General features: G+C 45.7%; 1 protein-coding gene and 1 pseudogene across 1 annotated transcript; one reads left to right on the forward strand and one right to left on the reverse strand.

Moving 5' to 3' along the window:
- The first annotated feature begins 765 nt into the window (after positions 1-765).
- On the forward strand, positions 766-15188 carry LOC122470080 (zinc finger protein 84-like). Its single transcript, XM_043557221.1, has 5 exons — positions 766-1095; positions 3545-3704; positions 11813-11939; positions 12209-12301; positions 13351-15188. Exons 2-5 carry the CDS (start codon positions 3690-3692, stop codon positions 14403-14405), a joined length of 1290 nt encoding a protein of 429 aa, XP_043413156.1. The 5' UTR covers positions 766-1095; positions 3545-3689; the 3' UTR covers positions 14406-15188.
- Positions 15189-21496: 6308 nt separating this feature from the next.
- LOC122470909 lies at positions 21497-22852 on the reverse strand (annotated as a pseudogene).
- Between the last annotated feature and the right edge of the window lie 327 nt (positions 22853-23179).

The raw sequence follows: 23179 nt of genomic DNA on the forward strand, positions 1-23179 counted from the left end.
GCGGTCCGTGAGTTTGAGCCCCGCGTCAGGCTCTGGGCTGATGGCTCAGAGCCTGGAGCCTCCTTCCGATTCTGTGTCTCCCTCTCTCTCTGCCCCTCCCCCGTTCATGCTCTGTCTCTCTCTGTCCCAAAAATAAATAAAAACGTTGAAAAAAAAAATTAAAAAAAAAAGATTTTAGTTGTTTGTTTTTTAATTTTGAGAGAGCGCACGCACTCATGCCCAAGCAGGGGACGGGCAGAGGGAGAGAATCCCAAGCAGGTTCCACGCTCAGTGCAGAGCCCAATGTGGGGCTTGATCTCAGGGCCCTGGGGTCATGACCTGAGCTGGTATCAAGAGCGGAAGGCTTAATGGACTGAGCCCCAGGCGCCCTTTAATATTATATTTTTACTCTCTACACCGAAGTGGGGCTCAACCCACAACCCTGAGATCCGGAGTGGCATGTTCCACCGACTGAGCCAGCTGGGCGCCCCAGACTGCTTTCCGGTCTGCAAGTCCTCCGAGCACAATCAGGCCCCTACTTTCATTAGTACCGGAGTTTGTTAAGTTGCGTGCTTCTCCCTGACTGAAAGGCTCTCCTATGGAAGGAACGAGAAACCACCAACTCCCGCATTTGTTCACCAGCGCGTGTCCACTCGGCCGGCGCCCTGCAACCAGGCAACTGGTGAAAAGCCCTGGGAGTTTATCTGGCCAGGCGCGCCGCGGAGCCCTCTGGAAGATGTAGTTCTGGGGCGAGCGGCACTCTGGGAAATGTAGTGCTGCGCGCACGCTTCCGCGGTGGGCCGGGTGAACCTTGGTACTACTGGTTGGAGGGGGAGGCCGTGTGGGGAGCGGGCGGGCTGCGGGGCTGGGGCGGCCTCGGTGTCCGCGCGGGCCCCGCGGTGCCCCCGGTGCGCGTTCTGCGGGTCAGGGCAGCGTGTGGGGCCAGTGGGGTCTGGGGCGGCGGGGCAGAGCGGGCCGGTCAGGCGGGATCGGAGCAGGGGACTCCGGGGATGGGTGACTGGGCCTGCGCGGAGGGCGCTGGAGGGAGCGGGGCTGAGAGCGGCTGGGGGCCGACGCCTGCTGAAGGGGCCGTGGGGCTCGGTGACGGGTAGAGAGGTGAGTGAGCGGGGGCCTGTCCGGCCGAGTGTGGGGGCGGGGGCGGGGCTGGCGGGGCGCGTGGGGCGAGGGGTGGTTGTGGACCCGTTAGGGCGGCGTTCGGGGGTCTGCAGAAAGTGGTGGGACAGAATTAGAGATTTAAAGCATTTGTGCCTTAACGTCACCTTCGGGGAGTGAAAGATGGGGCCGCAGGCCTGAGCTGGTCTCAAGGTGTCAGTGATGTGGGCTGGGGCGCCTTCGGGGTGTCAGTGATGGGGGCAGCTGTGGAGTGCAGAAATCGGGTGCCTGGTGGGGTTAGTGAAGGGCAAATAGAATTTGCTGATTGGAGGGAGCGTGAAGTTGAATGTTTTCGGGGTGATAGATTGGGGTCTTGTGTGGTTTGGGGATTGCTGGGGTTTGCAAGAGCTCTGTGAGTGGGGGGACGTTACTGGCGGGGGATTTTTCTCATTAACCTGTTACTTTGCCTTAGGGTTGAGTAGTTTGGGAGGCCAGTGGAGGTGTGGGGGGCGCTGTGTGTGTCACTAATTATAGGCTCACGGAGGAAGTGAGCCCAGGATGTCTGTTTACATCAGTGACTGAGGGGCGGGGGGGGGGGGGGGGGGAATCCAGAGATCAGGATTAGGATGCCTGATGGGTGAGGAATTGGGGACAGTAGGAATGAATGATTGAGCCATTAGGAAGGCCTGGGTATCAATCAGAAGAGTATCGGGGCACCTGGCTGGCTTAGTCGCTGGCGTGTGCAATTATTGAACTCGGGGTGTGAGTTCAAGCCCCAGGTTGGGCGCAGAGTTCGCCTTTAAAAACAAAAAAGAAAAGGAAGAAAGAGTAGTGATTGTGGAACTATGGGTTAGGGACTGATTGTGGTACTACGGCGTTGGTGACTTGGTAGCCTGGAGGTGGAGGCAGAGACTGGTAGACATTTGGCTGTGAGTAACTGGGGGGCTGTGGGAATGACTGGGGACATAGTAGATTTGGACAACTGAGGCGACAGTTTGCGGGGACAGTCGGAGGAGTCATCGGGAAACCTGTGGGAGTTAATAAGTTGGGGGTGAATGAGGGACTTATTGGTGTAAGTGATAGGGTTGTGGGAGTTAGTGATGGGCCGAATGTGTCTGGTGACTGGGACTCACAGGGCTTGTTGGGAGTATGATTGGTGGAGTAAGTGGTGAATGGGCTTTTGCAAATGGTTGATTAGTGAGGTGTGGAATTGACTGGGAGGTCTTTGAGGCTGCTGATTGGGTGGACTTGGGGTCAGGGCTCGAAGACGAGGGATGCCTGGATATCAGGTGTTGGTTGAAAATTGAGTTTTTATACGATATGATCACAGGTCTACAGTTATATTTATTGGTCTGAAAGTGGGTTTACTATACAGCATAAAAGGCAATTCAAAAATGTAAGACTGTAAGATCACAGTTTTGTAACAATGTCAGATGGTTTCTAACACCCTATGAGAGAGGTACCTTTGAAGTAGTGGGGTTATGGGTAATAATTGTTAGTTGGTATGTATTTTCTGATTTCTCTATAATCATGTCCTGTAATAGTAAGAGCGCTAACTAGCATTTACTAAATGTGCATGTGCCAGTTATAGTTCTAAGGTACTTACATGTATTAACTAATTTAGAACTCTCAAAGAACGTTATGACCTTAAAATGAATTGTTTGTTGTATTTTGAGGAGAAACTCAGCTGAATTATTCATTTCATGAATGGTTGGATTCACTTTCCTCTTTTATTCATGCCTTTATTTAAAAATGAAATTGATGTTCATGGGGTGCCTGGGTGGCTCAGTGGGTTAAGCATCTGACTTCAGCTCAGGTCATGATCTCGTGATTCGTGGGTTCCAGCTCCACGTCGGGCTCTGTGCTGACAGCTCAGAGCCTGGAGCCTGCTTCGGATTCTGTGTCTCCCTCTCTCTCTCCTCCCCTGCTTGCGCTCTGTCTCTCTCTCCCTCAAAAATAAAACATTAAAAAAAATTTTTTTAATAAAATAAAATTTAAAAAGTTTATTTATTTTGAGAGAGAGAGAGCACGAGCAGGGGAAGGGCAGAGGGATAGAGAATCCCAAGCAGGTTCCACTCTTTGTGGAACCCAATGCGGGGTTCGATCCCACGAACTGTGAAATCATGACCTGAGCCAAAATTAAGAGTTGGATGCTTAACTGACTGAGTCACCCAGGAGCCTAGAGTCTTTTTTTTTTTTTTCATTTAAGTTTATTTAAATTCTAGATAGTTAACATATATGGTAAAGTTGGCTTCGGGTGTAGAATTTAGTGCTTCATCGCTTAGATACCACACCCAATGCTCATCACAAGTGTCCTCCTTAATACTCATCACCCATTAAAGTCTGTTTAGAGTCTATAGAAAACACAGTTTGAGCTTTAAATGAAGGTGAGTTTTCAGCAAAAGAGGGAGATTTGCATCTACTAAAGAGACTTTGTTAACTGATTCAACAGATTCCGGTTTCCATGAAGTAATTGGCTTAGTTGAGATAAAGAAGTCCCAGAGGTGAATCCTTGGTGAAGAGAGTCCTGACCAGAGGAGTTAAGAAGGATAGAGCAGAGCCTAAAGTTACTGGCCATTTCCCAAGTGTGGCAGAAAATGACTAAGTCCCAGGTAAGTAATTCATTTATTTCCTCAGTTATGGTTCCGTAGAATTCACCCATTTAAAGTGAACAATTTACTGTTTTTTAGTAAGTTTAGAGACTTCTGCAACCCTCCAATTGTTCATCCTGCTAAAAGAGCACCCCGTTGACAGGTGTTCCCCATTTCTCCCTGCCCCGGCTCTAGGCAAACGCAGTACGCTCTCTGTGTCTCTGGATTTGCCCCTTCGACCCATTTCATATCAATGGAATCACGCCTGTTCTTTTGCGACTGGCTTCTTTCATGTAGCTCACTTCCAAGAGGGGACATATAGTAATACTTTATTGTCTTTTGTTGTGGAATAATAATCTGTTGTGTGACTATGCCACATTTTATCAGTTCCTTATTTGCTAAACATTTGGGTTATTTCCACATTTTGGCTATTATGGCTGATGCTACCGTGAACACTTGTGCATATGTTTTCTGTTCTCTTGGGATACCTACCTAGGAGTGCCATGGCTGGTTCATGTCGTAACTATATTTAACATTTTGAGAAACCGATAAACCGTGTTTTTTAAGTTGCTGATTCATTTTACAATCCCACCAGCAATATATAAGGGCTTCCATTTCTCCACCTCCTCGTCAACACTGTTACTGTCTCACTGTGGCCACTCTAGTGGGTGTGAAATGGTACCTTGCGGTTTTCATTGCATTTTCTTCTGTATCCACTGATGTGTCTGGGCATAAAATTTTTATTCACATTTTTTTTAAGGTTTATTCATTTTTTGAGAGAGAGAGAGCAAGCGAGCACGAATGGGGAAGGAGCAGAAGGAAAGGGAGACACAGGATCTGAAGCAGGCTCCAGGCTCTGAGCTGTCAGCACAGAGCCCTACGCGGGGCTCGAACCCACGAACCATGACATCATGACCTGAGCTGAAGTCAGATACTTAACCAACTGGGCTACCCAGGCATCCTGTCACTTTTTTTTTTTTTTTTTTTTTTACATTTTTTTATTGCTTTCAGTTGGAAAAGCTTTTGCCTGCCTTCAGCTTTGGGCAATTTTCCTGTTTTGCTTCCCTGATTATTTCCTCCCCTTTATTCTCCATTTTCTCCAGTTTTGGAATGCTTGATGGATATTCTCTTCTGGATCTATGCTCTGAGTTTAAAAACTTTTCTTTAATATATTTGACTTCTTTTCTTCTCATCTTGATTCTTGCAGAATTCATCAGTGTGGTAATTCACACTGCAAATGTCCTCTTCCGTTAGATACATTCTGCTGTTTGGCCAGTATATCGAGATTTTTTTCCATTCAAGTTTTTAAATTTTATTTTTAATTTCATGTATTTATTTATTTATTTTTTTAGAGAGATAGAGTGAGCGAGCGTGAGCAGGGAGGTGGGGCACAAAGGGAGAGAAAATCCCAAGCAGGTTCCACATTCAGTGCGGAGCCAGACTTGGGGCTTGATCCCACAACCCTGGGATCATGACCTGAGCTGATATCAAGACTTGGACGTGCACCCAGCCGAACCACCCAGGCGCCCCTTCCATTCAAGTTTTAATAACAACTTTTTTTAATGATTCCTTCCAATGTTTCAGTGTGATGGTTGAAGAGAAGGGCCTAAAATGTGTGTGTTGTTTGCATTAAGATATTTGTTTCAAAATTAAATATACTATTTTTGTAGGGATAATAACCTATATAGGATGTGAAATCCAGATCTTGTGTTTGGCATAAAATCACTCTTTTGTTTTGTTTTGTTTTGTTTTGTTTTGTTTTGTTTTTTTAATTACCAGTAATGTGTTGGAGTCAGCTCATACCAACTTGCAAAACTTAAATTCTGAGTTTTGTAAACCAGTTATTAAACTTGATAGCTTGAAATCAGCCATGGTAGGAATATTTTCAACACAGATTAGCAAATGCTACAAATTAGGACTGTTGTTTTTCCAGCGAACTGACTTCTCAGCATAAGTCTGGATCACATTGAATATCTAATCAACCTCAGAAGCCATTCACGAGTTTAACAGCTTCGCACATCAGATTGACTAATCTGGCTGGCATCATAGACTCAATTAGATTCCCAACATGGTACAGGGAATCATTAAACCAGTGAACTGAATGAATATGTGCCCCAATTCATATCTTGTATGAAAAGAGCCACATCTGCATGGCTGAGACATGTCTAAAATTGACTGTCCTAAGATCCATGTAAGGCTTCTCCAGTAGAGTGCCCCAGTACTGTGGGGTTTTTGGTCTGTTTTGTTTTTGTTGGAATTAAATCCAAAATATGTTCACTGTGATTTATTCTTTGACCCTGAATCATGTAAAGTGTGCTGCTTAATTTACAAATACTTGAGGTGAGGAGTTCTCTACATACCTTTTTGTTATTACGTTCTGATTGTATTTTTTTATGGTCAGAGAACGTCTCCTTATGATATCAATTCTTTGGGACTTATTTTATGGTCCAGCGTATGGTGTATCTTTGGGAATAATCCATGTGAATCAAGGAGAATGTGTTGTTGGATGGAATGTTCAATAAATAAATGTCAATTAGGTTAAATCAGTTGATAGCATGTTCAATTCTATATTCTTACTGATTTTTGTCTACTGGCTCAATCAATTATTGAGAGCCGGTGAAAACCTCCAGTGTTTTTTTGAGGATTTGTACAAGAGTTTATGTACAATAAATGCCCAGACATAGAATTTCTGGGTCAAAGGCCATGCAAGTTTTACATATTAATAGAGATTACAAAATTGCCTTCTAAAAGTGTATTCAAATTTGTTTTATCAACAGTGTTTTGCTGACTCTTCCCCACATCCTTACCAACACTGAGTTGTATCACCTTTTTTTTTCCCTTTTTTTTTTAAGTAGGCTCCATGCCCAGCATGGAGCCCAACACGGGGCTTGAACTCATGACCCTAGATCAAGACCTGAGCTCATGACGTGAACTGAGATCAGTCAGACGCTTAACCAACTGAGCCACCCAGGCGCCCCCATGTCAACTTTTTATCCTTGCCAACCTGAGAGATGAAACATGACATTTCCTTGTATTTTTAACTTGCATTCTTTTAATTATTGCTGATAATGTTTTCTATTTTTTGGTTGTGATAAGATAGACATAAACATGTTCATAATATTGTGCAACCATCACTACCATCCACATCCATAACTTTTTTCGCCTTATGCAATTGAAACTACACCCATTTATTTACGTCAGTATTTTCTTCATGTATTTTGAAGCTCTGTTATTTTCTTATTTTTATTAAAACAATTTTTTTAATGTTTATTTATTTTTGAGAGAGAGTCAGTGCACAGGGGGCAGAGAGAGAGAGGGAGACACAGAATCTGAAGCAAGTAATCTCTGTCAGCTGTCAACACAGAGCCTGATGTGGGGCTTGAACCCACAAACTGTGAGGTCAAGACCTGAGTTGAAGTCGGAAGCTTAACCAACTGAGCCACCCAGGTGTCCCTCTGTTACTTTTTCTTCAATATTTGTTCATTTTTTTTTTAATTTTTTTTCAACATTTATTTATTTTTGGGACAGAGAGAGACAGAGCATGAACGGGCGAGGGGCAGAGAGAGAGGGAGACACAGAATCGGAAAGAGGCTCCAGGCTCTGAGCCATCAGCCCAGAGCCCGACGCGGGGCTCGAACTCACGGACCGTGAGATCGTGACCTGGCTGAAGTCGGATGCTCAACCGACTGCGCCACCCAGGTGCCCCAATATTTGTTCATTTTTGAGAGAGAGAGAGAGAGAGAGAGAGAGCGTGTGTGCAAGCCTATGAGCAGGGGAAGGGCAGAAAGAGAGGGGGACAGAGGATCTGAAATGTGCTCCATGCTGACAGCAGAGAGCCTGATGCAGGGCTTGAGCCCACGAGTTGAGAGATCATGATCTGAGTGGAATTGGACACTTAACCGACTCAGCCACCCAGCCGCCAGTTGGAGCTTTGTTATTAAATGTTTGCACATTTAGGATTATTATGTTTTCTTGATGAATTGACCCTTCTGTTGTTATGAAATGTCCTTTTTTATCTCTAGCAATACCCCTTATCTTGAAGCTTACTTTGTTTAATATTAATGTAGCTACACTAGTTTCTATATGAATGTCTGAGTGCTATTACCTTTTCCTGTATTTTACGTCTAACTTATTTGTACCTCTGTAATTGTGTCTTGAGCACCTGGGTGGCTCAGTTGGTTAAGTCACCGACTTCGGCTCAGGTCACGAGCTCACGGTTCGTGGATTCGAGCCCCGCGTCGGGCTGTGTGCTGACAGCTGAGCCTGGAGCCTGCTTCAGATTCTGTGTCTCCCTCTCTCTGCCCTTCCCCTGCTCACACTCTGTCTCTCTCTGTCTCTCAAAATTAAATAAATTTAAAAAAATCATAATTAAGTGTGTCTTTTGTAAGTATCCTATAGGTAGGTCTTACTTTTTCCAGTCTGATAATGTCTCTTTTCTGTGGAATGTTTATTTAGTCCGTTAACATTTTAAGTAATTATTGACATATTTGGGTTGAAGTGTACCATCTTGCTATTTGTTTTCTGTTTGTACTATTTGTTCTTTGTTTCTTTTCCCTGCCTTCTTTTGGAGCGTTTGTGTGGTGGTCCCTGTTCTCGGGTGTTGGAGGACATGTGCTTCTGCGCGACTCTGCCCTCCTGCTTTCCACTGCCTGAGTCCCCAGGCACAGGAACGAAGCACTTTCTTCTGGGCTTCCTCCCTCCTTCTTCTCACCATGCGATGGGCCCACCCTCCTTGACGAGGCCTTCGGTGTTGGTGGACACATGCTGTGCTGTCTCCATGCAGCCACCCTTTGAAAGGGTTGTTTTGGGGTTTTTTCCTGAAAAACATGCTAGATTTTTTTGTTTGTTTGAACATTTTGGACATTCCATTCTACGTTGGCTTGCATTGTTTCTGGTGAGAGGTCAGTTGTCCCATCCCTCTTATGTTGATCCCTGGAATGTACTGTGTCTTACGCTCTGGCTGATTTTAAGATTTTATTTTTAGTTTTGGGCAATTTGACTCTGATGAGCCTCGGTCTGGTTTTCTTTATATGTATCCTGATTGGGATACTTTGAGTTTCTTGTGTCTGTGGAATGTTTTTCTTCACATTTGGAACATTTCCAGCCATTATTTACTCGAATATTTTTTCTGCCCTATTTTCTTTCTTCTGACCCTCCAATTATGGTGTATAAGATGTTTTTATATTGTCCTACAGGTCACTGACACTTGATACATTGTTTCCAATACTGTATACTTTGCAGAGAGAGGGAGAGGGAATCCCAAGCAGGCTCCATACTGTCAGCACAGAGCCCAATGCGGGGCTCGATCTCATGAACTGTGACATCATGACCTGAGCCGAAATCAAGAGTCAGGCGCTTAACCGACTGAGCCACCCAGGTGCCCCTGTATGGTTTTTATTAATCGATTTTCAAGTTCATGAATCTTTTCCTTCATAACATCAGATCTGCTGTTAAGTCCATTTGATAAGTACTTAATATCAGCTGTTCAGTCTAGAGTTTCTATTTGGTTCTTTTTTAAAAAATTAATTTCTTTTTCTCTCCTGAAATATTCCATCCCTTCACTTATCATATCCATGTTTCCTCTAAGTTATTCAACATATTTAGTATTGTTATTTTAGAGTCTGTCTCTTAATTCACATAACTTAGGCATCTGTAGATCTCCTTCTGTTGGCTGGTTTTACTTTCTGTGGCCATAGTTCTTGGTCACATTTTTATACTTCTTTGTATATATATTTTACTGCATTCTAGATGTTGTAAATAAAAAATGGTGGAAACTGAAGTATAACTTGCTTCATTTTGTTCACTTTCCAGAGTATATAGACTCTTTCCTTTAGAAAGTAGGGTGGAGGTTTATCAGTCTGGTTTTTTCTAGAAGTGAGTTGAATTAGTTCACAATTTATTTTATTTATTTGTGTATTTTTTAACATTTTTATTTTACTTTTTGAGAGACAGGGACGGACAGAGTGCTAGTTGGGGAGGGGCAGAGAGAGAGGGAGACACAGAATCCGAAGCAGGCTCCAGGCTCTGAGCCATAAGCACAGAGCCTGACATGGGGCTCGAACCCACGAACTGTGAGATCATGACCTGAGCCAAAGTCAGACACTCAACGGACTGAGCCAGCCAGGCACCCCTGTTCATTTATTTATTTAACGTTTATTCATTTGAGAGAGACAGAGTGTGAGTGGGGGAAGGGCAGAGAGAGAGGGAGACACCAGAATCCGAAACAGGTTCCAGGCTCTGAGCTGTCAGCACAGAGCCCGACGCGGGGCTCAGACCCACGGACGAGATTATGACCTGAGCCGAAGTCAGACACTGAACCCCCTGAGCCACCCGGGTGTCTGTGAGATTTGCTGTTTTAAACACCATTGTATTTATTGCCTGGCGGACATGTACAAGAAAGTCTCTAAGGCAGGAGCAGAAGGTGAATATTTTAGGCTTTTCCGGCCACACATCCCTGGCGCAACTGCTCACCTCCCCTGCAGTCCTGCAAGAGAGTCATGGATCGTACGTGAACAGATGGCTGGAAGCTGGCTTTCAAGAAGCTTTATTTTAGCATCTAAGTGCTGGCTGGGCTTGGCAATTTGCAGCCCCTGCTCTAAGGTGCGAGCCGGGCGGACAGCACTGCTGGTGCACGGAAGGTGACTGTCCCCAGTGCTGGCACACAGAAGGTGACTCTGTCCCCGGTGCTGGCAGACAGGTGACTGTCCCCACTGCTGACACACAGAAGGTGACTCTGTCCCCGGTGCTGGCAGACAGGTGACTGTCCCCACTGCTGACACACAGAAGGTGACTCTGTCCCCGGTGCTGGCAGACAGGTGACTGTCCCCACTGCTGACATACAGAAGGTGACTGTCCCCAGTGCTGGCACACAGGTGACTGTCCCCACTGCTGACATACAGAAGGTGACTCTGTCCCCAGTGCTGGCAGACAGGTGACTGTCCCCACTGCTGACATACAGAAGGTGACTGTCCCCGGTGCTGGCAGACACGTGACTGTCCCCACTGCTGACATACAGAAGGTGACTGTCCCCGGTGCTGGCAGACAGGTGACTGTCCCCACTGCTGACACACAGAAGGTGACTCTGTCCCCAGTGCTGGCAGACAGGTGACTGTCCCCACTGCTGACACACAGAAGGTGACTCTGTCCCCAGTGCTGGCAGACAGGTGACTGTCCCCAGTGCTGGCACACAGAAGGTACTCTGAACCAGCCACACCCGCAGTGCGTTCATCCGTATTCTTGGCTTGTCTGGATATTGAAAAGTTTTCACTTTTGCCGATCTAAGGAGTAAATGATAACCCCTTACAGTTGTGTTTAAACCACATATGTTCTCCGGCCCCAGCGTCTGTGGTAACTTGACCTGGTGACAAGATTGAGGGCCCTGTGAGGACAGAGTGAATCCCGTTCACCTTCGTGTTGATGACACCAGAGTGGAACCCCACACACTTGTGGGTGGATAAACATTCTAGGTCATACTATCTTACTTAAAACGCTACAGGATTTTTAAGACTTCTGTTTCTCCAGTAAGGTATAATGCAAATCTAGGCATATGATAAAAAGCCTGTGTACTGAATCCTGATAAGAATGGTCAAAATCAGTGTATCAGGGATGACTTCATTTACAAACAGTGGGAGCTCTGATAATAAGGCCATAGAACTTTCTCCTGCAAGACACCCGGAAGTAGACAGTCCTGGCACAGCTCATGACCGGTATCATAAAGGACAGAATGTTTCCAGGTTTCTGCTCTGCCAAACTTCACTCACATTGTCTCACGGCCCAAGGTGGCTGCAGCAGCTCTGAGGGCAACGTCGGCGGTAACAGCAGGAAGAAAGGTAGAGGGGGCAGAGGGCAAAGTCAGTATCTCTTTTACCCCAAATCGGCAGCTTCCCCGCAGATGGCCCTCACACACCTCCTAGGTCCCGTCTCCAGCACACAGTCACGTGACTGACTCCAGCTGTAAGAGAGACAAGAACAGAGGGAACCGGCATCCGGCTCAGAGCAATTGCGATTCGTTACTGGGAACCGGGCACTTTTGCGTGACGGCTCCTGGGGGCTCCCACTCCAGGGCCTTGCCGCCTTTCCTTTATTATGGTATCCATTTCTTCAGATTCAGTAGGGACATGCTCTTTCAGGGGTCATTGGCATTGGAGGATGTGGCCGTGAACTTCACACGGGACGAGTGGCAGCTCCTGGACTCTGCTCAGAAGAACTTGTACAGAAATGTGATGCTGGAGAATGTGAGCAGTCTCGTGTCCCTGGGTAAGGACATCTTGTGCGCACTCAGGCTCTGCCCGGGCACTTGCCGTTTCCTCTTCGCTTACTATCAACGGGGGCCTTTGAAGTGTGCAATGACTTAGGCTTTAGCTTAAGACTTCACGAATTCTCAGCGCTTTTTTGTGTTGAGTGCACACTCACATCTCAGATGGAAGGCCTCCCTGCACAGCCTCTGAAACTAAGCATTTATTTATTCTTAGAAGTCTGAAGCCCAATAAATTAGGCTCAAGTCATGTGTGATTTTTCATATACAGGGTTTCAACTTATCAAACCAGATGTGATCTTCAAACTGGAGCGAGAGCAGCCTTGGAAAATAGGCGAAGAGGCCCCAAGTCAGAGCTTGTCGGGTGAGTCACACGTGAGAAGGTGGAACTTTAATGCCAGTTTAGGGGCGCCGGGGTGGCTCAGTCGGTTAAGCGTCCGACTTCAGCTCAGGTCACGATATCACGGTTCGTGGATTCAAGCCCTGCGTTGGGAGCTTGGACCCTGTTTCGGATTCTGTGCCTCCCTCTCTCTCTGACCCTCCCCTGCTCATGCTCTGTCTCTCTCTGTCTCAAAAAAAAAAAAAAAAAAAAAAAAATTTTTAATAAAAAAATACATGTCAGTTTACAGCGGACGTAAAGACAGTGAGGGATGCGCACCTTTGAAATGCTGTTTAGATAATTCTCCAATCACTAAACCTTTAGAAGGGACTCAGAACCACGGATATGAGCTTCTCAGATACCCAGATCTTATATAGATCACCTGTCTGTATGAGGATAATCTGTCCGTCTTTGCTTTGATTTTAGAGTGAGCTACGCTCCTCTGGTCTGTACTAAGGAGCCCAACCCTTCTCACCTCAGACCATGTGTGTTCTTCTTCCCTCTCCACGCCACAAACGTATCCTGCTGATAGATCCCTTGTCTTTTCACTGGTACCGAGAATTCATTGTGTTTTTTTCTTCTCATCATTCTAATTCCCTCCTATTTTCTTTCCCTTTTTATTGTTAAATGCCTCAGATTACTATTATATACCTGTGGTCATTCCTTCTATTCTCTACTTGATTTCTTTTATGGAAGTTTACTCCTTCTATGCCTATAACCAAAGGAATAACTTTGGTGTCATCATTTTCTACTTGTAGTGCAACTTTTTAATGCAGATTGTGCTCAGATAAAACCCTACCTTTGCTTAGGACAGATTATTATATCATGGCCTTTAGCAACCTGTTTAATCAAAGGTTTTTTTTTCCCCCTTTTCCTTATCTATTACTAGTTTTCTACCTCAGTTTCCATGAGAGCACTTTATTTAATTTTAATTCCCAAACATGTGTAGTTGTGCATGATGTTTTCTGCACTTCTAGTTCACCTGGTTCACGATTATTGAATCCACAAAATATGTTTGTCATTCTCCTTTCTAGAATACTGGAAAGTTGACGATTACAAAGCTTGGCACCAAGAACTCCAAGACAGGATTAAAAAATCGGAACAAGTCCATGAAACTAATGCCAGTGGAAAAACATTCCAATCCAGCATGAACCTTGCACCGTTAAAGCAAAAGTCCAGTAAGCATGTCTCAAATGGAAAACATCTGAAACACTCATTAGGTTTATTTACTGAGGCTGGAAACCGTGGAAGAAGGAAACCTGGTAAATTCAATGGATATGAGAAATCCTTTTTCTATACCGAACATGGAAAAACTCACGTTGGAGCAAAACGCTACGAATGTAATGATTGTGGAAAAGTCACCAGCAAGAAGTCACGACTTGTTGTACATCAGAGAACACACACAGGAGAGAAACCATTTAAATGTAGTGAATGTGGCAAAGCCTTTTCCCAGAAGTCCCACCTTGTGACACATCAGACGGTTCACACAGGAGAAAAACGTTATGGATGTGAGTGTGGGAAGGCCTTCTCTAGAAAGTCTCATCTCATTACACACCAGAGAACTCACACAGGAGAGAAACCTTATGAATGCAGTGAGTGCAGCAAAGTCTTTTCTCAGACGTCACAGCTCATTATTCATCAGCGAAGTCATACAGGAGAGAGACCGTATGCATGCGGTGAATGTGGGAAAGGCTTTAGTGGGAAATCGCAACTTATTACTCATAAGAGAACCCATATAGATGAAAAGCCCAATAAATGCGATGAATGTGGGAAAGCCTTCAGAGAGAAGTCAAGTCTCCATAAACATCAGAGAATTCATTCAGGAGAGAAACCATATGGGTGCAGCGAATGTGGGAAAGCCTTCAGTGGGAAGTCACTCCTCCTCAGACATGAGAAAACTCATTCAGGAGAAAAGCCCTATGGATGTAAGGAATGCACGAAGGCATTTATTTGGAAGTCACAGCTCATCATACATCAGAGGACTCACACAGGAGAGAAGCCCTACGGATGTAGCACTTGTGGGAAAGCTTTTTCCCAGAAATCACACCTCGTGATACATCAGAAAACTCACACAGAAGAGAAACCCTAGAAACAGAGCAAGTGTGAGACACTTTTAAGAAAATAATCGCCCTTCTCTCTATACCATAAAACGCATTTATAAAAATCCTGCGAATGCCATGAGTGTAGGAAGGTCATTGGCAGGAAGTTCTACTTCCTTGAACGTCAGAATGCCAAATTGGAGAGTAAGCCTATGTGTGCAGTGAATGTGGAAAGGCAGTAGAGACAGGCGCTCAGCAAATGGTCTAGTCTCATCATAAATCAAGTTATTCATATCGAGGACAAAAATAATGACTCAAATGAATATAGGAAAATTTGTCCATAGCAATGTCAAAAAAATCAATTTCCAACTACGGTATTGCATCTTTAAAAAAAGATTATATATTCTATTTTAAGTGATATGCATATGAAGCTTTAAAGATATGTATGTCTGTGTATGAGTATGTTCAGTAATCTTGACAGCCAAGTAGAAAGCCTATTGCTTCAGACAAATATAGGGCTTATAGTCCTGAGTATGGCTACATCTTGTGAATTTATATAGTTTCATAGCATATGTGAAATTAATCTGTGAATATGGTATATGTCATGTTTATAGCACAGCATCTCTCAAGGGTGCCACACAATGTATATCGTTTGTCTTGTACCATAATAGAAGGTAAGCCAGACCAAATGATTTCGTTATTATTTAACAAATAGCGTAAGTTATATTGCCACAACTTTTTGGCACATGCAAATGAGTTTGGGAACTCTTACCATGCCCTGTGTTCAATAACAGAAGCTGGAATTTTTCAATAAAATCTCCTGCCTCTTCTGAGTCGCCCATTACATCCAGATTGTTCACATTAAACATGCAAAGGCAAGAATACAAGTTAACGTCTGACCAAGTGAGCAAAAGAAAAACTCTGAACTGCATTGCTCGTCATCTAAACAGATGAGAAGTGGAGCTGGCAAAAATAAAATACCCACAAGGGGCTCCTGGGTGGCTCAGTCGGTTGGGCGTCCGACTTCAGCTCAGGTCATGAACTCACAGTTCGTGGGTTTGAGCCCTGCGTCGGGGTCTGTGCTCACAGCTCAGAGCCTGGAACCTGCTTCAGATTCTGTGTCTCCCTTTCTCTCTTCCCACTCCCACTCTGTCTCTCTCTCTCTTTCAAAAATAAATAAACATTTAAAAAAATTTTTTTTTAGGGGCGCCTGGGTGGCTCAGTCGGTTGAGCGTTCAACTTTGGTTCAGGTCATGATCTCATGGTTCATGAGTTCGAGCCCCGCACCAGGCTCTGTGCTGACAGCTCGGAGCCTGGAGCCTGCTTTGGATTCTGTGTCTCCCTCTCTCTCTGCCCCTCCCCTGCTCATGCTCTGTCTCTTTCTCAAAAATAAATAAACATTTTTAAAAATTTAATAAAATAAAATACTCACAAAACATATCCTCCTGTTATTTTCCAGGGGCATTTTTTTTTCTTCTTATTTTAATGTTTATTTTTGAAAGAGAGTGTGCGTACGCGTTGGGGAGGAGCAGAGGGGGGGGGACAGAGGATCTGAGCTGTCAGCACAGAGCCCGACACGGGGCTCGAACTCATGAACTGCGAGATCTTGACCTGAGCTGAAGTCGGACGCTCAACCAGCCGAGCCACCCAGACGCCTCTTAGGTGCCCCAAATCTTTAAATAATGTATTTGAAAATGCCAAAAGCCTGTCTTGAATGTTGGTGAAATTCAGAGCTTCGTATCACTCCCTATATGTGTGATTTTCTTGCGTTGCCAACTTGTCTCTGTTGAAACCATCTACTATGCATGTTCCCTCTACCTCTGTTTAGAATTTTTAGTAATTCCTCTCCTTGGTAATGCCTGGCAATGTCAGAATCCTTTCCTGAATGATTGTAGCGTTTAGAATTACAGAAAAATGACTGTTTTCATCAGACAAAGGGAGACTCGTGGACAACGGTCTTGGGGTTTCACATCCAAGAGCAAATGTTATTTGAATATGGGGCTGTATCAAAATTAAGAATTAGGGCCTAGGTTAACACAGTATTGCTTTGGGGGATGACCTTGACCCCAAATTTCTCATGCAGCCCATATGGGGAGCTCTTCATTATTCTGAAGTGTCTCGTGGAATTTGTTGTCTGGCCTACTGGTCAGGGTCCAGTCTTGAAAACAACTGCCGTAAGAAAAGCAGCTGGAATCTGGCTGGGAGCTGCTGAGAGAGGCGGCGGGAGAAATGAGACGTCACGTGCGGTTTCTGCTCTCTGTCCTTGCACCTTGGGCTCCTGTCAAACGTCACAATTACAGGTCCTTGACGCCATTTGAGCGTCTTGTGCCAGGGAATCGACAGAGAAGGAGGTTACCATTACTGCTGGAGTGTTTGATCTGCAGAATTAAGGAATTGCTGGTACACATTTGGGGCCAGGTGACTCTGTATGGAGCCTGACAGATTCACTGACAAGCCTCGTAGTATTTCCCTGTGAGTTCCCGTGGGAGGCTAAAGCACCCATTAGGACAGGACTACTAGAAATTCAGTCTTCAGTGATGAAGAAAGAACCTTGACCCACCAGTAGCTTGCTGATGGCAAGCATAACGTGCAACGGGGGCAGAGAAAAATTTTTTTTAGTATCAGCCAGCGTTTTATGGTGAATACCTGGCAACTGTACCTGCTGTGTATATTTTTGTTGTGTTTCAACAAATTTTCCTTCCCTATTTTTTGTTTTGATATGGAACATTGATTGGCGAGGTTTTGTTTTAGAATTCAGTTCATAGATCATGAGATCAAGCAAAGTCACGTTGTGCTTAGAGACCCTAGACTTGAGATACAAACGAGGACCTCTAGGACTTTGTATTTTCTCTTGTTGGGGAGAGGATGAGAGTGTCACTGTGGGATTCGCCCATTCATGATAGGCAGGACAGCATTGTCACCTTACTGTCACATGTGTATCACGGGAGGATGAGAAGGAAGGATGACAAATAACAGAGTGAGTGGACCGTGCTGACCCTGGACCCTGGTCCTCAGACCCATTCTTTCCTCTACCTTCCCTGCTCTGCTCCCAGGGCTGGGGAAGCCTGGCCCACAGGTGTATCCCAGTTTCCTGTATCAAGTGCTTCTAGATGAATTTGGTGAAACTGAGGGGAAACTGAAGGGTGTGAGATTAGTAAACAAAAACAAAATATTTCTTCCGTCTGGGCCTCAGGGAACCTCTCCAGCAATGGCTGTGTCTCCTCTGTCACTCCAGCTGTTCTTAAGTAGACATGCTGTGGTTACAGCTTCCGCTGGTTGACCCTGGACCGGGGATCCGGTAAACACCTCCTCCTTTTGTCCCCCTGCTGAGTGACAGTCATGGATTCCTGCTTCTGCACCTTGGCTTTCGCATCTGGGACGCCTCCCCACCCTCTCCGGCACCTCATCCCTCCTATCACCTGTGTCACCAACTTCCCACGTTAAGTTCCCTGTTTTAGTTACAGTAGTTTTTATTTTTAGATTGGACCCTTGGCATTACAAGTGCGGGAGGGACGGTTCTTGATTCGGGGCATATAGAGCTTCCTACAAGACAGCCTCCCAACCTTGCAGAGTATGTGAGTTCCTAGAAGAATTACTCATAATAAATACTGGAAAAAATTCAAAACAGCTAGTGAGTGGCTAAGGAAAACATGCTACGTCCATACAATAAAATACCTTTTTGCGATAAAAAGACGCATGACGTAGCTGCCGCAAGAAAGGAACCAGTCACGAAAGACTAGACTGGATTTTCTATTTACATGAAAATGTCCAGACTTGTGGTTGCCTTAGGCCGGGCTTACAAGTGGGGACTAACTGCCAGCGGAAGTGGGGGGAACATCTGGCAGTGATGACACTGGACTTTAATGAGGGACACATACCTACCGATTCACGGAGAGTCGCTGAACTGAACACCTAAGTGGGCAAATTCAATGGCATGTGAATTATGTCTCAATAAAGCTGCTTAAAAATGGATAGAGCTAAAGGGAGAAGTAGAAAAATGCACAATCATAATTGGAGATTTTAACTAACTCCCTTCTATTATTAGCAGATAGAACAAGTACACATAAAAAGTCCAGAAGGATGTAAAGTATTGGAGAAATCCAAGGGGCGCCTGAGTGGCTCAGTCGTTTAAGGGTCTGACTTCGGCTCAGGTCATGATCTCACGGCTGGTGAGTTCGAGCCCCACATAGGGCTCTGTGCTGACAGCTCAGAGCCTGGAGCCTGCTTCAGATTCTGTGTCTCCTCTCTCTCTGCCCCTCACGCACTCACGCTCTGTCTCTCTCTCTCTCTCTCTCAAAAATAAATAAAGATCAAAGAAAAAGTATTGGAGAAATCTTATGAATGATTCAGATATTGGAATGGACAGATAATAACTTTGAAATAACTATTATTAATAAGTAGGAAAAGATATGGGGTGCCTGGGTGGATCAATCGGTTGAGCATCTGACTCTTGACTTTGGCTGAGGTCATGATCCAGGGTTGTGGGATTGAGCCCTGGTTTGTGCTCCACACTGAGCGTGGAGCCTGCTTGGGATTCTTTCTTCTCTTTCTTAAAAATATAAAAAAAATAAGTAGAAGGGCGCCTGGTGCCTCAGTCATGATCTCACAGTTGATGAGTTGGAGGCCTGCATCAGGTGAGCTCAAGCCCTGCTTCTCCCTCCCTCTCCCTCTCTTTCTCCCTCTCTCTCTCTCTCTGCCCCTTGTAGGATTCTCTCTCTCTTTCCCTGTCTGCCCCTCGTTCACTTGTGCCCTCTCTGTCTCAAGAAAAAAATAATAAGTAGAAGAAGATAGAGGAAAAGATAGATATCATGGATGAAAAGATGTAGAACTAATAACAAAGTGAAGTTATAAAAAATCAGTGGATAATACTAAAACTAAAAATACAACGTCAGAGATCATGAACTCATTGCATGGGATTTACAGCAGAGGAGACCTACCAGAAGACGGTATTAATGAATTTAAAGTTGGGTCAATTGAAATATGTTAAGAAAATGAAAAAAGGGGGGGGGCACCTGGGTGGCTCAATCGGTTAAATGTCTGACTCTCGGTTTCTGTTCAGGTCATGATCTCATGGTTGGTGGGTTCAAGCCCTGCATCAGGCTCTGCGCTGATGATGCAGAGCCTGCTTGGGATCCTCTCTCTCTCCCTCTCTCTCTGTTCCTCCCCCGCTTTGCTCGCGCACTCTCTCAAAATAAGTAAACTTTAAAAAGCAAAAAGAAAATGAGAAAAAGGAGAGGCACCTGGGTAGATCAGTCGCTTAAGCATCTGGCTCTTGATTTCGGCTCAGGTCACAATCTCATGGTTCGTGGAATCTTTTTTCCCTGCTCCTCTCCCCACTCATGCTCTCTCTCTCTCAAAATAAATAAGTAAAGTTAAAGAAAAAAGAGAAGCTAAGGATTAGAGAAAATATTCACAAATCACATTTCTAAGAAAGAATTTATATCCAATATCCAGAATATATAAAGAACTCTCAAAACTCAAAAATAAGGACACAGCGACTCAATTTGAAAAAATTTTTAAATGTTTATTTATTTATTGTTTAAATTTAGAAATTTATTCTGTTTAATCCACAAGCTTTATATAGCTTTAGTTTAAAAAAAAAAAACCAAAAAACAAAACAAAAACAGTGAAAACAAGACACTATTTCAAAGTCTGGGCCCTTCCAGCCTTCCAAATATGAGAGAGCTCTGAAAGTTGTATATACCAGTTGGAAGAACAAGACAAAATTATGAATGGAGCCGTGACATTTCATAAAACAAACTTTTATGTAACTGAAGGATCCTTCCTGGGACTAGTTAATTGCCTTTACAAAAAAACCACAACAGAATAGAATGAAATTCCAGTGTTCCAAATCAACTTGTTACACATCCATATAAACCCACAGTGTCCTGGCAAACAACATGCTTTCATTTTCCGTCTCATCCTAGAGCTCGAATCTGGATTCATTTCAGCAGAGACTCCACAGGCAACAGGAAAGATTGTGGCATCAAAATGTTCATTTATACTTTTGGGGTAGTTCAACAGTGGTCTTATTTCTGGGCTAGCTTGCAAACCGTACAAGGTTGGAAGCATCATAACTTAAATGGGTGCTAAGACTCAAATGAGAAAAAAAATAAAGGGGGAAAAAAAACCGAAAAGAAAGGAAAACCTCTGGGAATAGCCAAGGCCTTTAAAGAAACCATAAGAATGCCAACAATATTGAAACCCCCTTTTTTAAAAAGGGGATTTTTTTTTTGGCTTAAAATATTTCACTCTAAATGAAATTTATGTCAGCTGTCAATGAAAGAATGTCACTAATACACTGTGGACACCTTTTGCAATGTAAATCCATGCCCTTTTTTTTTTTACATGGTGAACTTCAACCTAGCAATTATTACAACAAATGTTATAGTCTAAAGCTCAAACACATTTTAGCAATTTTGAAATTGAATTGCGTACAAACCAAATAAAATGTACATCGTAACACGCATTCCCACCTAAGCCTGTGGGGACACTTGAGCCTTCCGCATCGACCTCAGCGCCTTTTCACGCAGGTGCTTTTCTAAGTCATCGAGGTTGTCTTCGGGGTGGCTTTCGGTCTCCTTCTTAGGCTCGGGCTCCGCTTCCGGTTCCTCCTGTGCTGATGTGGTTGTGGGAGCAGCATGGCTGCAGGGGTTACAGCAGCCGCAGCGGCTGCAGCCACGCCTTTTCCTTCTTGTGTTTTTTGTGCTTCTTATCCTTTTTGTGTTTCTTGTCCTTCTTTTTCTTTCCACCTCCTTCTGGGTCTGAGTTCCTTGCCGGAGATGGGCTTGGTGTTGGGCTTTTGGCCTTTTTGACCGGTACCGCTGGAGACCAGTTGGTAGAGGGTGACTGAGACTGGACAGGAGGCTGAGGTGCTGGGGTTTTTTTTTTTTTTTTTTTTTTTTAATGTTTATTTTTTTTATTTTTTTTTTAAATTTTTTTTTTCAACGTTTATTTATTTTTGGGACAGAGAGAGACAGAGCATGAACGGGGGAGGGTCAGAGAGAGAGGGAGACCCAGAATCGGAAACAGGCTCCAGGCTCTGAGCGGTCAGCACAGAGCCCGACGCGGGGCTCGAACTCACGGAGTGTGAGCTCGTGACCTGAGCCGAAGTCGGCCGCTTAACCAACTGAGCCACCCAGGCGCCCGGTGCTGGGGGTTTTTTAACTGCCGGCTCAGGAGATCCTGAGACAGATCGGGAGGATGAAACCCTCCTTACAGACTGAGCGCTTGGTGAGGCAGCCTTCTTTGTCTTTTTGGGTTCCGGAGTCCTGGAGACTCTCCTAATGGGCCTATGACTTGGAGATGGGGACTGCCTTCTTCGGGGTGATGACGGCGCTCCTCTTGGAACAGGCGGAGGACTTGAGGAGGTCTGAGGAGCTCGAGGCCGCGGTGAGGGAGAATGCCGTTTCTTTGGGTGTGGTGACGGGGCTCCCGGGTAGATGGGCTCGGGGAAGACCCTGTCCTATGCTTTGATGATAACGAAGGCGAACGTCTCTGGGTGACCGGGGAGCTTCTCGGTTTGGGAGGTGGAGAACGGGAGACCCGGCGCTTTGGTGGTGGAGACGGCGAGGCCCTTCGTTTGGGGGGGGGGAGGGGAGGGGGAGAAGCCGTTCTTCTCTTTGCAGGCGGAGAAGGGGAGTAGCTCCTCGGCGTCGGAGGAGAGTACCTTCTCGGGGACGGTGAGCGGCGCCGGGGGGAGGGGAGGGGAAGGAGCCCTGCGTCGAGCTGGCGGTGTGGGAGACCCGCGCCTTCGAGGAGGGGGGGCAGGAGAAGGAGGACGGCGCCTTCCGGTGGGCGGTGGGGAGGGGGAGTCTCTTTCTGGCGCTTTCGAGGGGAGGGAGAGGCACTCCGGGAAGGGGAATGTCTCCGCCGCCTGCCTGCCTCACCGTTCTTCACACGGGACCTTTTGGGTCGCTCACGTCCCGAGGAAGAAGAGGAGCCAGAATCCGACGAAGGCTGCTGGTTCCGTCGTCTGTACTGGCGTCTCTGCGGCACGGAGTCGGCCGCAGCCATTTTGCCACCTTTATCTTCTCCCGATTCGGACAACTCTACTTTTCTAGGCTTAGGTGCTGGTGGAGGGGACGCTCTTTTCTCGGTACCTTTGTGTTTCGTCGCTTTACCTGAAGTTCTCCCCGGAGAGCCAGAAACACGACTGTGCCTTGTCCGGTTTGGCTGCTGGGGTGTTGGGGGATCACGCGCGTTTGGCGGCGCAGGTGCCGGAGGTGACACGGCCTATGCCTTCGCGTCGGAGGACTGGCTGAAGGAGACAGCCTACGAGCTTTCCGAGGGGGGCCGGACGTCCCCTTAGGGGGCTTCTTTGGCGGTGACCGGGCCGAGACGAAGAAGATGACGAACTTCCTCCGGACAAGGCCGCTGGTGAACGCCTTCCTCGTCTCCCTGGAGAGCTACTTCTTCTATGCCCGGGTGGAGGTGGCGTTCGTCTTGGTGGAGTTCTTCTTGGAGGAGATGGCCGCCTTCTCGGGGAGTAGGATCTTTTTTTTTTTTTTTTTTTTTTTTTTTTTCAACGTTTATTTATTTTTGGGACAGAGAGAGACAGAGCATGAACGGGGGAGGGGCAGAGTGAGAGGGAGACACAGAATCGGAAACAGGCTCCGGGCTCCGAGTCATCAGCCCAGAGCCTGACGCGGGGCTCGAACTCCCGGACCGCGAGATCGTGACCTGGCTGAAGTCGGACGCTTAACCCACTGCGCCACCCAGGCGCCCCTCGGGGAGTAGGATCTTGATCGGGATCTCTGACGCCGTCTAGGTCGAGTAGGAGAAGGAGAGCGAGACCGTGTCCGGGATCTTGATTTGGGAGGTG

Source organism: Prionailurus bengalensis, chromosome D3, assembly GCF_016509475.1.
Source record: "Prionailurus bengalensis isolate Pbe53 chromosome D3, Fcat_Pben_1.1_paternal_pri, whole genome shotgun sequence".
NCBI classification, from domain to species: Eukaryota; Metazoa; Chordata; class Mammalia; order Carnivora; family Felidae; genus Prionailurus; species Prionailurus bengalensis.